General features: G+C 36.0%; 1 protein-coding gene across 1 annotated transcript in view; it reads left to right on the top strand.

The window, feature by feature from the left end:
- Window positions 1-12,067, top strand: part of YTHDC2 (YTH domain containing 2) — a 64,693-nt gene that overhangs the window by 21,746 nt on the left and 30,880 nt on the right. Inside the window, exons 9-12 of the mRNA XM_043920157.1 lie at window positions 842-990; window positions 2,832-2,967; window positions 6,678-6,804; window positions 7,197-7,262. Of these exons, the coding sequence (XP_043776092.1) occupies window positions 842-990; window positions 2,832-2,967; window positions 6,678-6,804; window positions 7,197-7,262 (478 nt within the window). The remainder of the gene's footprint in view (window positions 1-841; window positions 991-2,831; window positions 2,968-6,677; window positions 6,805-7,196; window positions 7,263-12,067) is intronic.

Raw genomic sequence — 12,067 nt, 5'->3', positions numbered from 1 at the left:
ATCCAAAGATTCAGCCACTGTTTTAAGTAGGGAGAGATGATATGCTGGCTGTCCCCCAGCATATGTTACAGAGTGGGAGCGAGAGGCGGGTGAGGAAGTGCAAAGAGTTGTGAGTGATGAAAGGCTCATCTTTGTTATAATTGTCAAGTTCTTCAAATCTTGATATTGTTATGAATTGCATCTGAATTTTGAATGTAGCATGACCTGCCTATTAATACATCTCTTATGATTTATGCTATATGTCCACTTTTGAATTAAGGTTAAGTTCCTTCTGGTTACTTTTAACTACATTATTCATGATGGAAGACTTCAAGTTTTGATTCCTTTGTTTAGTTAGTATAACTTTGGACAAATAATCTTAACTTCTTTGGATTCTTTGCTTGAAAAAAGCAATTAGCAATGCCTGTTTCACAGTGCAATGTTGAATCACTAATATGTACATTATAAAATTTCTTGCTCTGATCATAACTTGTATCTCAAACAACTAGCATAGTGGTAGAAGTTCAGTAAATGATTTCCTTCAAAGTGCCATATGGATATTAGTCATTGGTTTAAACAATATTTGTCACATGGATAAAATACTGTTCATTAAATTATGTACTTATATAGAAGTAAACTTCTTACCAGTAGATGAACAGATGAAGTTTTTTAAAGCAGTTTCATGTCTCCTTTTGGTTCAGCATAACATGTTTTATTGAATGTTTCTAATTAATTAATTTTTTAAAGTAACTTTAAAATGAGGCCAACTTTTAGGTATTTTCAAATTCACTTATTTTTTTAAAGAAATGTGTTTCATAAAACAAAGAATGTGTCTACTTATTTTCTTTGGTAATTAATTTAGAGGAAAAACAACAAACCACACTTACAGAATGGTACTCAGCTCAAGAGAATACTTTCAAGCCTGAATCTCAGAGACAGAGAGCTATCCCAAATGTGACTGAAGAGTATGATTTATTGGATGATGGTGGTGACGCTGTCTTCAGTCAGCTGGTAAGACCTCTGTGGTTTTACACTGATAGTTTGAGAGAAAATTGTGTAAACAGTATTTTATGAGATTATAATTTTTATTGCATTATTAAAGCATAATTCCCTTACTTTATCTTAGACTACAACACATTTTTCAGAATAACTTTCTATAAACTTTTTTTTCAAATAATGAGACATCTTTTATTGTTTCATTCTGAGTTAAATTATTTCAATATTTTCTATAAATTGTTTCAAGAAAATAGTTATAGTTATTATGTATATACATTATTATTGCTTGATATTTTATCATGTCAAAAATTTAAGGACCTATGAGCTAAGCAATGTAAGATTAGCTAAGTTAGGAAAACACTGAGAAAAGACTGTTGGTATTAAGGCAAGTATAATCAAGACCAGTGTTTCCACCACAAAGCTGCTGCTGCTGCTCCTGCCAAGTTGCTTCAGTCATGTCCGACTCTGTGCGACCCCATAGATGGCAGCCCACCAGGCCCCCCCATCCATGGGATTCTCCGGGCAAGAACACTGGAGTGGGTTGCCATTTGCTACTCCAGTGCATGAAAGTGAAAAGTGAAAGTGAAGTTGCTCAGTCATGTCTGACTCTTTTCGACCCCATGGACTGCAGCCCACCAGGCTCCTCCCTCCATGGGATTTCCCAGGCAAGAGGACTGGAGTGGGCTGCCATTGCCTTCTCCCCACCACAAAGCTATGTGACTGTAAAGTCAGTTACACATCATAGATCTCAGTTTCTTCTTCTTTTCTCCCTTTTATTTTGCCACAAAATCTTTCTACAAAATCTTTTTTGTAGACATCCTGCCAACTCATCCCTCACTCTCCACCTCTACTCCCTAGGCGGGGCTTCTGCTACTTTGGGTTCCATGAAGTCTATTTGAAAACAACCTAATGAATTTCCTAGGTTCCTTCTGGTCTTTGATTGTGGTTTAGAATTCTTAAGGGCTTCCCTGGTGGCTCAGATGGTAAAGAATCTGCAGGCAGTGTGGGAGACCTGGGTTCAATCTCTGGGTTAGGAAGATCCCCTGGAGAAGGACATGACAACCCACTCTAGTATTCTCGCCTGGAGAATCCCCATGGACAGAGGAGCCTCACAGGTTGCAAGAGTTGGACACAACTGAGCGACTTTCACTCAGAGTTCTTAAAAAGGCATTGGCAATTAGATTAATGGCTGGGACTGTATATTTTTTAGAAAAGGAATTAAACTGTATTGAGCATGAGAATGCAAATATGCTTGGCAGTTTTCTCCCATTGTTTAAAGTTCTGATGCATCCAAATGAACTATTCTTGTAAAGAATGTATACTTTTAAAGAATGTTTAAAAATTGTTATTTAGTGTTGGGAACATCCATTTGGTTCGGTGAATAGCATTTTGATCCTGTAAGTTAGTGATTCTTAAGTCTGGCTACATATTAGCATCTCCCAAGGAACATTTAAAGTCCTGTGGAATCTGGCCTCCATCTGAAATTCTGATGTACTTGCTCTGGGGTGGGACTTGGCTTCAGTGTTGACAAGCTCCAGGTGATACTTCCTCTGTGGTACAGTTGGAAGGGAAGACCACTGATCTGCAGGTATATTTAGCACGTTGTGTCAGAAGCACAGTTAATATTGTGACTGGATCATACTGCTTTGTTGACAAGCTCATTCTCAGATAAAAGATGAATGTGAAAACAAGATACAGTATTGGGAATGGTAATGTTTATGATGAAAAGACAAACTTTTATGTCAAATCCTTTGATATAACACTGTATGACTAACAGTTCTTATGGTCATTATGGCCATCTTGTGTTCTTTGCCAGCAAAGGTTAAGTAATTTATAATTTTTGCTTCTTTTTGAAGACAGAAAAAGATGTGAATTGCCTTGAACCATGGTTAATAAAGGAAATGGATGCTTGTCTTTCTGACATATGGCTGCATAAAGATGTTGATGCCTTTGCTCAGGTCTTTCACCTTATTTTAACTGAAAATGTTAGTGGTAAGTATAAATTATTTCAGTTTTTTAAATTACTCTTGCAGTTATTTATTATGATAGAGATATAGTTTAATTCATAAAATTCAAAATTCAGTTTTTGTTCATGACCAATAATTTGTTCTTTTGGAGTACTTATTTCAAATATACAAGTGAGGATTTTTTTTATTAGCATAGTAGAATAGATATTGTACAATAGAATAGTATTGTATTAAATCAAGGATTCTTAGCCTAATGTCTCCAGAACAGTTTTATGGGGTCTGTAAATATATGATAATTATATGCAAAAGTATTTTTATGTGTATAAGATTTGTGATATAAATATACTCACTCCAAAATCACCCCTCTTCCCCCTTGAAAATCCAAATGTCTTGGATTTTCAAAGAGATTTATGATTTCAAAACATGGAAAAATATTACTATCTTTTGCTCTAGATTATTCCTTCAATAAGTGAAAAATTTTAGTATACCTTTAGTTATTTAGGCTCAAGTTCTGATTCACATGTACCTGCATTATATCATGTGACGTATTTTCACTAATGATTTATTCTGATTTCATTAGTTGAATATAATGGATATTAATAATCAGAGGTGAGTTTTAGAACCCTGAAGGCTTTTAGACAAAAGGTAGAATGATGGTAATGGAACGTCAGTACTGAAAGGGACTTAGGTGTCAAATAGTTTATCCCCTCACTTGAACTTCTCAGCATTATTATAATTGACCACTCCCTTCTTGAAACATGTTCTTCAGTTTACTTCTGATATTCCATACTTGATTTATTTTCTTCTCGTCTCCCTGACTGGTAGGTCTTGGTTTCCTTGGCAGGATTTTTTTCTTTTTCTTGACCTCCAAATATGGAATGTCCTGGCCCTCAGTCCTTAAACTTTACTTCTCTTTACACTTACACCTAAGTTGAATCTCATCTAGTCATAGCTTTAAATATTTATTTAAAATGACTCCTGACTTTATGTCGTCTCTAATCCTGACCTCCCGCTTCACTTCAATATACCTCACTACTTGACATTTCCAGTTGGAAGTCTGTAAGGGGAATAAAGCTAGATTTACACCAAACAACTTGATTTTCTATCTCCTAATCTCTCTCTCAACCTGCTATTTTGTGAATGTTCCTCTAGTGATCATTATCAGTTTCAGACCCCATTAAAAATGCAAGTGCCTGGCCATCCCAAGCACACTGAATCTAACCTTACTGTACTACCATTCACCTAGTTGCTAAGGTAACAAAATATAAAATCATCCTTGACTTTGCTCTCATACCTCACGTGTAATCCATTAGCAAATCTTGTTAGTTTTACCTTATAAATAAATCCTGAATCTCACCATATTTTACTGCCTATACTGCTGCCATCTAGCCCAAGCCAGCGTTTTTCTCCTGGACTGTTACACTGACCTGTTAACAGCTTCTATTCTTACGTTACTTATAGTCTGTTCTCCAGAGAACAATCGGATTGATCCTTTCGAAAAGGAAATTGGATCATGCCACTTCTCTTCTCAACTCTCCAATGGCTTTCAATTACACTTTGAATAAAAATCAAAGTCTTTTCCCCTGATTTAGTCTCTGATAGTCTTTTTAAATCTCATTTTCTACTGTTTGCCTTGTTCACTGTAATTTAGCCACTCTTATCTTCTTGCTCTTCATATATGCTGTCTCATTCCCATCTTTGGGCCTTTGCTTTTATTTTTTTTTTATGCTTGAAATGGTCTAATATGGTCTAATATGGTCCAATGCCTACTTCATTTAGGTTTCTATCCATAAGTTAGGAAATTTGAACTCTGAGACACATTGCTTTAAAACATTTATGAAACATTTTAAAGTATTTTTGTATTATCTTTGACCCTCTTTTTAGATATTTCTTTTGTGACTACTAGATTATTACTTTGATAATGGTCATCTCTCCTTTATAGTTTTATTGGACATTTTTCAGAGCCCAGTATTCTAATGTCTTAAGCCACGTGTAGTGAACTAAAATAAATGTTAGCATATCTCTATGAACAGTAATTTACTTTCCATATTTTTATTTCTCTTCTAAAATCTCAATGCTTAATTTTAAGGTAACAGAAGTTGAAAATACTTCATGTGATCCAGGAAACCTTTGGCTTCATAGATTTCTTTTTAACTATGTCAATTTTCCTGTGTGATCTTGTGTAGCCAGGTAGTAATTAGCTGGTTTAGTAGGACTAGGCATTCCGTGGAATGCTGGATGCTAGTCATCTTTTGCTGTGTAAGAAATGATTCCCAAACTTAGCAACCTAAGACGTTTATTATTTTACATAGTTATTGAGAGTCAAGAATCTGGGAGTGCTTTAACTGAGTGGTTCTGGCTCCTAGTCACTTGTAGACTGATAGTTAAGCTGTTGGCAGGGGTTGCAGTCATCTGAAAGTTTACTGAGACTGAGGATCTGCTTCTAAGATGGCTCACTCTTGTGGCTGTTGGTCAGAGAACTCAGTTTGTCTCTGCTATTAGCAGAAGGCCTCTGTTCTTTGCCATCTGGACCGTCCATAGGATTGCCTTGTTCTTCTCAGAAAGTGACAGCTGGCTTCTCCCAGAGTGTGTGATTCAAAAGGGAAAAAGGAAAAGCAAGCAGGAAACTGTAGGTACCTTTCATGTCCTAGTCTCCAAAGTGGCACACCCTTTTTTCCACTTTATTCTGTTTGCTAGAATCAGTCACTTAGTCCTGCTCACACTCAAGGAGAGGCGAATTAGGCTCCACCCCTTGAAGGAAAAAGTATTAGTGAATTTTTGGTTTTCAAACTCCCACGCTTATTTGTACCCCTAATTGAATTGAATTACTACATTGAAGTAGTAATTCTCATATAGTGAACGTAAATCATAATCTTTGCAGATCTTTTTAATAATGCATGTGCTTTCCCACCCCAGACTACTGAATCTGAATCTAGAATTAAGGCATAGCTATCTGTGCTTTCAGAAATAAAAAGCCTGAGGTAATTCTCTTATAAGTCCCCCTGTCTACCTTAAGAACCATTGGTTTATATTAATATTTGATACCATGTTTTAGAGGGTTGTTAACCTGTTTTACTATAGAGGGTTTTTATCAGTAGTGATTTCTTTCTGAAATTAGCAATTTTGTACTTAATGAACATTAGTTCTAAGTAATTATAATATATCGCATTGCTTGAAATATATTTTAAGATGGAATTTAAATTCAATAAAAGTTTATTTTTTTTCTCATGGAGGGTTTTATGGGAAGTAAACTTTCTGCCAGTGTTACTCTCTTTAAGCATCTTATAAGATGACCCTGGATTGATGGGGGAATAAAAGCAAAATAAAAGGATGTAAAAAAGTCATTTTAAATTTTTCATTTGCCCTTTTAAGCTTTCACTACTAGATTCTGATGACAATTAACTTTTTAATTATATCTGGTCATTTGATTAAGTCAGAATCTAGATTTAAGAAGGTTACTTAATAGTTCAACAAGTTAGTAGCTTTCCTTTCTATTTTGATTAACACTGTCTCTCCTCCTCCTGCCTTCCAACTTGTGGTACTTACTTTATCCTGCTTATACTAATGACACATCAGTATCAGATCTTGGATGATCTGAGTTAAGGCTTATACAGTGCTGTTATATATTTAGGTAAATGACCATGTCCTAGGTTAATTCTCTTAACATTCAAGTAAATTAAAATGTGTTTAAGTAATTTGAACATTTAACATTTACATACCTTTTCTTTCTTTTAGTTGATTATAGACACAGTGAAACCAGTGCAACAGCTCTGATGGTTGCTGCAGGACGAGGTTTCTCAAGTCAAGTAGAACAGTTAATTAGCATGGGAGCCAATGTTCACAGTAAAGCATCAAATGGCTGGTAATTTTTAATTGCATCCATCCTTTGTATACCTTTGTATAGCTACATATGTCTGTTTTGATTTCTTATATTTGCCTTTATATTAAAAGCTATTGTGAGGGGACTTCCCTGGTGGTCTAGTAATGAAGACTCTGAACTTCCACTGCAGGGGACATGGGTTTAATATCTGGTTGGCAACTAAGATCCCGCAGACCATGCAACACAGCCAGTAAATAAATAAAGTTGCTTAAAAAAATAAAAAAGAAAAACTTAAAAAATAAATGAAAGCTGTTGTGTAAAATTGCTCATACATCTCTACTTTAATTGATGAATGAATAACTTTGAGTAACTAGTTTCCTAATTTTGAGAACATTATTTCTCTTTTTTAATTTGATACCTTTGAATTTTGTCAGGATGGCTTTAGATTGGGCTAAACACTTTGGTCAGACTGAAATTGTGGATCTTCTAGAATCTTACAGGTAAAACTTTTTGCTATTTTTAATTCAAACTCCTTTTGAAAAAGGTTAGCCATATAAATCATAGAATGTGACCTATAAAAGCTATTTATAGTATCTTATCCACCTGTATATATATTTTTGTAGTTCTGAGAACATTTTCTAATAATAGTTTTCAGTTACTTTGTAGGTTGCTAATAAGATTTCCAAGGCAAACCATTCAATATCACAGTAATCCAAATCTATGCCCCAACCACTAACGCTGAAGAAACTGAAGTTGAATGGTTCTATGAAGACCTACAAGGTCTTCTAGAACTAACACCCAAAAAAGATGTCCTTTTCATTATAGAGGGCTGGAATTCAAAAGTAGGAAGCCAAGAGATACCTGGAGTAACAGGCATATTTGGCCTTGGAGTACAGAATGAAGCAAGGCAGAGGCTAATAGAGTTTTGCCAAGAGAACGCACTGGTCATAGCAAACACCCTCTTCTAACAACACAAGAGAAGACTCTACATGTGGACATTACCAGATGGTCAACACCAAAATCAGATTGATTATGTTCTTTGCAGCCAAATGTGGAGAAGCTCTATACAGTCAGCAAAAACAAGACCTGGAGCTGACTGTGGTTCAGATCATGAACTCCTTATTGCCAAATTCATTCTTAAATTGAAGAAAGTAGGGAAAACCACTAGACCATTCAGGTATCACCTAAGTCAAATCCCTTATGATTATACAGTGGAAGTGATAAATAAATTCAGGGGATTAGATGATAGACTACCTGAAGAACTATAGACCCATGTTTCTGACATTGTACAGGAGGCAGTAACAAGACCATCCCCAAGGAAAAGAAATGCAAAAAGGTAAAATGGTTGTCTGAGGAGGCCTTCTAAGTAACTAAGCAAAGAAGAGAAACTAAAGCAAAGGAGAAAAGGAAAGATATAAGCATCTGAATGCAGAGTTCCAAAGAATAGCAAGGAGAGATAAGAAAGCCTTCCTTGGTGATCAATGCAATCAAATAGAGGAAAACAATAAAATGGGAAAGACTAGAGATCTCTTAAAGATAATTAGAGATACCAAGAGAATATTTCATGCAAAGATGGGCTCAATGAAGTACAGAAATGGTATGGACCTAACAGAAGTAGAGGATACTAAGAGGTGGCAAGAATACACAGAAGAACTGTACAAAAAAGATCTTCATGACCCAGATAATCACGATGGTGTGAGCACTCACTTAGAGCCAGACATCCTGGAATGTGAAGTCAAGTGGGCCTTAGGAAATATCCCTACGAACAAAGCTAGTGGAGGTGATGAATTCCAGTTGAGCTATTTCAAATCCTAAACGATGATGCTGTGAAAGTGCTGCACTCAGTATGCCAGCACATTTGGAAAACTCAACAGCTGCCACAGGTTGAAAAGGTCAATTTTCATTCCAGTCCCTAAGAAAGGCAATGCCAAAGAATGCTCAAACTACCACACAGTTGCACTCACCTCACACACTGGTAAAGTAATGCTCAAAATTCTCCAAGCCAGGCTTCAACAGTATGTGAACCGTGAACTTCCAGATGTTCAAGCTCGTTTTAGAAGAGGCAGAGGAACCAGAGATCAAATTGCAAACATCCATTAGATCATCAGAAAAGCAAGAGAGTTCCAGAAAAACATCTATTTCTGCCTTATTGACTGTGCGAAAGACTTTGACTGTGCGGATCACCACAACCTGTGGAAAATTCTTAAAGAGATGAGAATGCCAGAACATGAAGTTAAAATATATTAAAACATCTATTATTCAGGAACACAAAATATTTATTTGACTTAGGTTTTTATTATATTACATCTATAGATTTAGTGTTGAATATTTATTGGGAATATCAGACCACCTGACCTGCCTCTTGAGAAACCTATAGGCAGGTCAGGAAACAGTTAGAACTGGACATGGAACATGGACATGGACATGGAAAATTAGAGTTAGGGTTAGGTTAGGGTTAGGACTAGTTCCAAATAGGAAAAGGAGTACATCAAGGCTGTATATTGTCACCCTGCTTATTTAACTTGTATGCAGAGTACATCATGAGAAATGCTGGGCTGGAGGAAGCACAAGCTAGAATCAAGATTGCAAGGAGAAATATCAATAACCTCAGATATGCAGATGACACCACCCTTATGGCAGAAAGTGAAGAAATAAAGAGCCTGTTGATGAAAGTGAAAGAGGAGAGTGAAAAAGTTGGCCTAAAGCTCAACTTTCAGAAAACTAAGATCATGGCATCCAGTGCCATCACTTCATGGCAAATAGGGAAACAGTGGAAACAGTGTCAGACTATTTTTTTGGGCTCCAAAATCACTGCAGATGGTGACTGCAGCCATGAAATTAAAAGACGCTTACTCCTTGGAAGGAAAGTTACGACCAACCTAGACAGCATGTTAAAAAGGTGAGACAATACTTTGCCAACAAAGGTCTGCCTAGTCATATGGTTTTTCCCGTGGTCATTTATGGATATGAGAGTTGGACTATAAAGAGAGCTGAGTGCTGAAGAATTGATGCTTTTGAACTGTGGTGTTGGAGAAGACTCTTGAGGGTCTCTTGGACTGCAAGGAGATCCAACCAGTCCATCCTCAAGGAGATCAGCCTTGGGTGTTCATTGGAAGGACTGATGCTGAAGCTGAAACTCCAATACTTTGGCCACCTGATGCAAAGAGCTGACTCATTTGAAAAGACCCTGATGCTGGGAATGATTGAGGGCAGGAGGTGAAGGGGATGACAGAGGATGAGATGGTTGGATGGCATCACCGACTCAATGGACATGGGTTTGGGTGGACTCTGGGAGTTGGTGATGGACAGGGAGGCCTGGCGTGCTGTGGTTCATGGGGTCGCAAAGAGTCGGACACTATTGAGCAACTGAACTGAACTGAACATCTATAGATTTAGTCTTGAAAATTTATTAGATGAAGTAAACATTTGATGTATGAAATTAGTTTTGTCATTTTAATTTCATTAAATGATAATGTAGTATCTCAAAATTCTTGGCAGATCCAAATGCTAATGCTGGTGTGGTGGGTTTTGTTCTCATTTCATTAATTGCACCCAGAACTTGCAGTCCTTTTAATTCTAACACTTTGAAAATTCCATTCTTATGGTGTTAGGTATAGCTTACTGGTTACTACAGATTATCACAAAAGCAGTTATCTGGATAATATTTTAATTATCCCAGCTAAGTCAGATTTCTTTTTGTTACATAGATTGTGATATTATCAATTATAAATTTAAAATATTTAAATTAAGTTCATTATGTTTGCTGGATTGAAAAAGTTTATAGCTTTAAACAACACAGAAGTAAAACAATAAACTTGAAATGTTTTAAGTTTTAAAGACTTAAAATTTTAAGTCTTTAAAGTCTTAAAAATTTAAGACTTAAAAATTTTAAATACTACAGGTATAAAGTTGCAAAAGATTCATATTTTTCCTATTGAAAGCAGTCTTATTTTTCTGTTAAGCTCTTTAAGAGACATTGAGCTGAACTGAACTTTCTAGAAATCATATTGATAATTGCTAGTGATGGCAGTAGTCTATATTTTTACATACAGCATGAAGAAACAAGTGGGTTATTCCAGTAATTTCTGCTGATGCTGACTTTTGGGAAGTAGCACAGTCAACCTACTTTTAGTTTGAAGTGAAAGTCGCTCAGTTGTGTCCGACTCTTTGCAACCCCATGGACTATACAGTCCTTGGAATTCTCCAGGCCAGAATACTGGAGTGGGTAGCCTATCCCTTCTCCAGCAGATCTTCCCGACCCAGGAATCGAACCAGGGTCTCCTGCATTGCAGGCAGATTCTTTACCAACTGAGCTATCAGGGAAGCCTACTTTTAGTATAGGAGAACCAAATTAACAGTCATGTTAAGCTGACACCTGTACAGTTCTTTTATTTTTAATGAGAACTATTTTTCAGAATATTGTTTATAATAATGAGTAGTTAGAAACAACCTATTAAAATATAAGTGATGACCAAAAGTTTGTGTTTTTTAAGTTTTATTGATATTCAATTCACATATCATATAATTCACCTACTTTACTGTGTATTCCAGTGGTTTTTAGTATGTTCAAAGAGTTATGCAATCATCACTATAGTCAGTTTTGATAACATTTGCATCACCCCAAAAAGAAACCTATGCTCATTTGAAGTCCTTCTTTTCCTCAACTTTCCCAGCCCTAGGCAACCACTAATCTACTTCCATTTTCTATAGATTAATATTCTGGACAATTCATATAAATGGAATCGTATAATCTGTGGTCTTCTATAATTGGCTTCTTTCACTTAGCATAATGTTTTCAAAAGTCATCCATGTCATAACATCCTTTTGATGACTTAGTAATATTCTGTTTTCTGGGTAGACCACTGTTTGCTTATTCACTCATTAAATGATGAACAGTTCATTTCCACTTTTGGGGTGTTATGAATAATTACTGGTATAAATATTTGTGTACAGATTTTTTTGTGGACAGATATTTTAATTTCTTCTTGTGTATATTCCTGGAAGTCTAACTGCTGGGGCACATGGTAACACTGTTTAACATTTTGAGAAACGGCCACATTGTTTTCCAGAGTGGTTACATCATTTTACATTTCCACTCAGGTTCCAGTTTCTTCACATCCTTTCTCACACGTATTATTTGTCATTTGGTAATAGTCATTCTCGTGGGTGTGAAGTGGTATCTCATTGTGGTTTTGAATTTCATTTTTCTGATGACTAATGATGTCATGTGCTAGTTGGCTGTTTATGTATTTGCTTTGAAGAAATGTCTTCAGGTTGAGCTTTTTAAAAAGCATCTGTTGCCAAG

This window comes from Cervus elaphus, chromosome 12, assembly GCF_910594005.1.
Source record: "Cervus elaphus chromosome 12, mCerEla1.1, whole genome shotgun sequence".
In the NCBI taxonomy this organism is placed as follows: Eukaryota; Metazoa; Chordata; class Mammalia; order Artiodactyla; family Cervidae; genus Cervus; species Cervus elaphus.
This window is presented reverse-complemented; position numbering and strand designations above follow the sequence as displayed.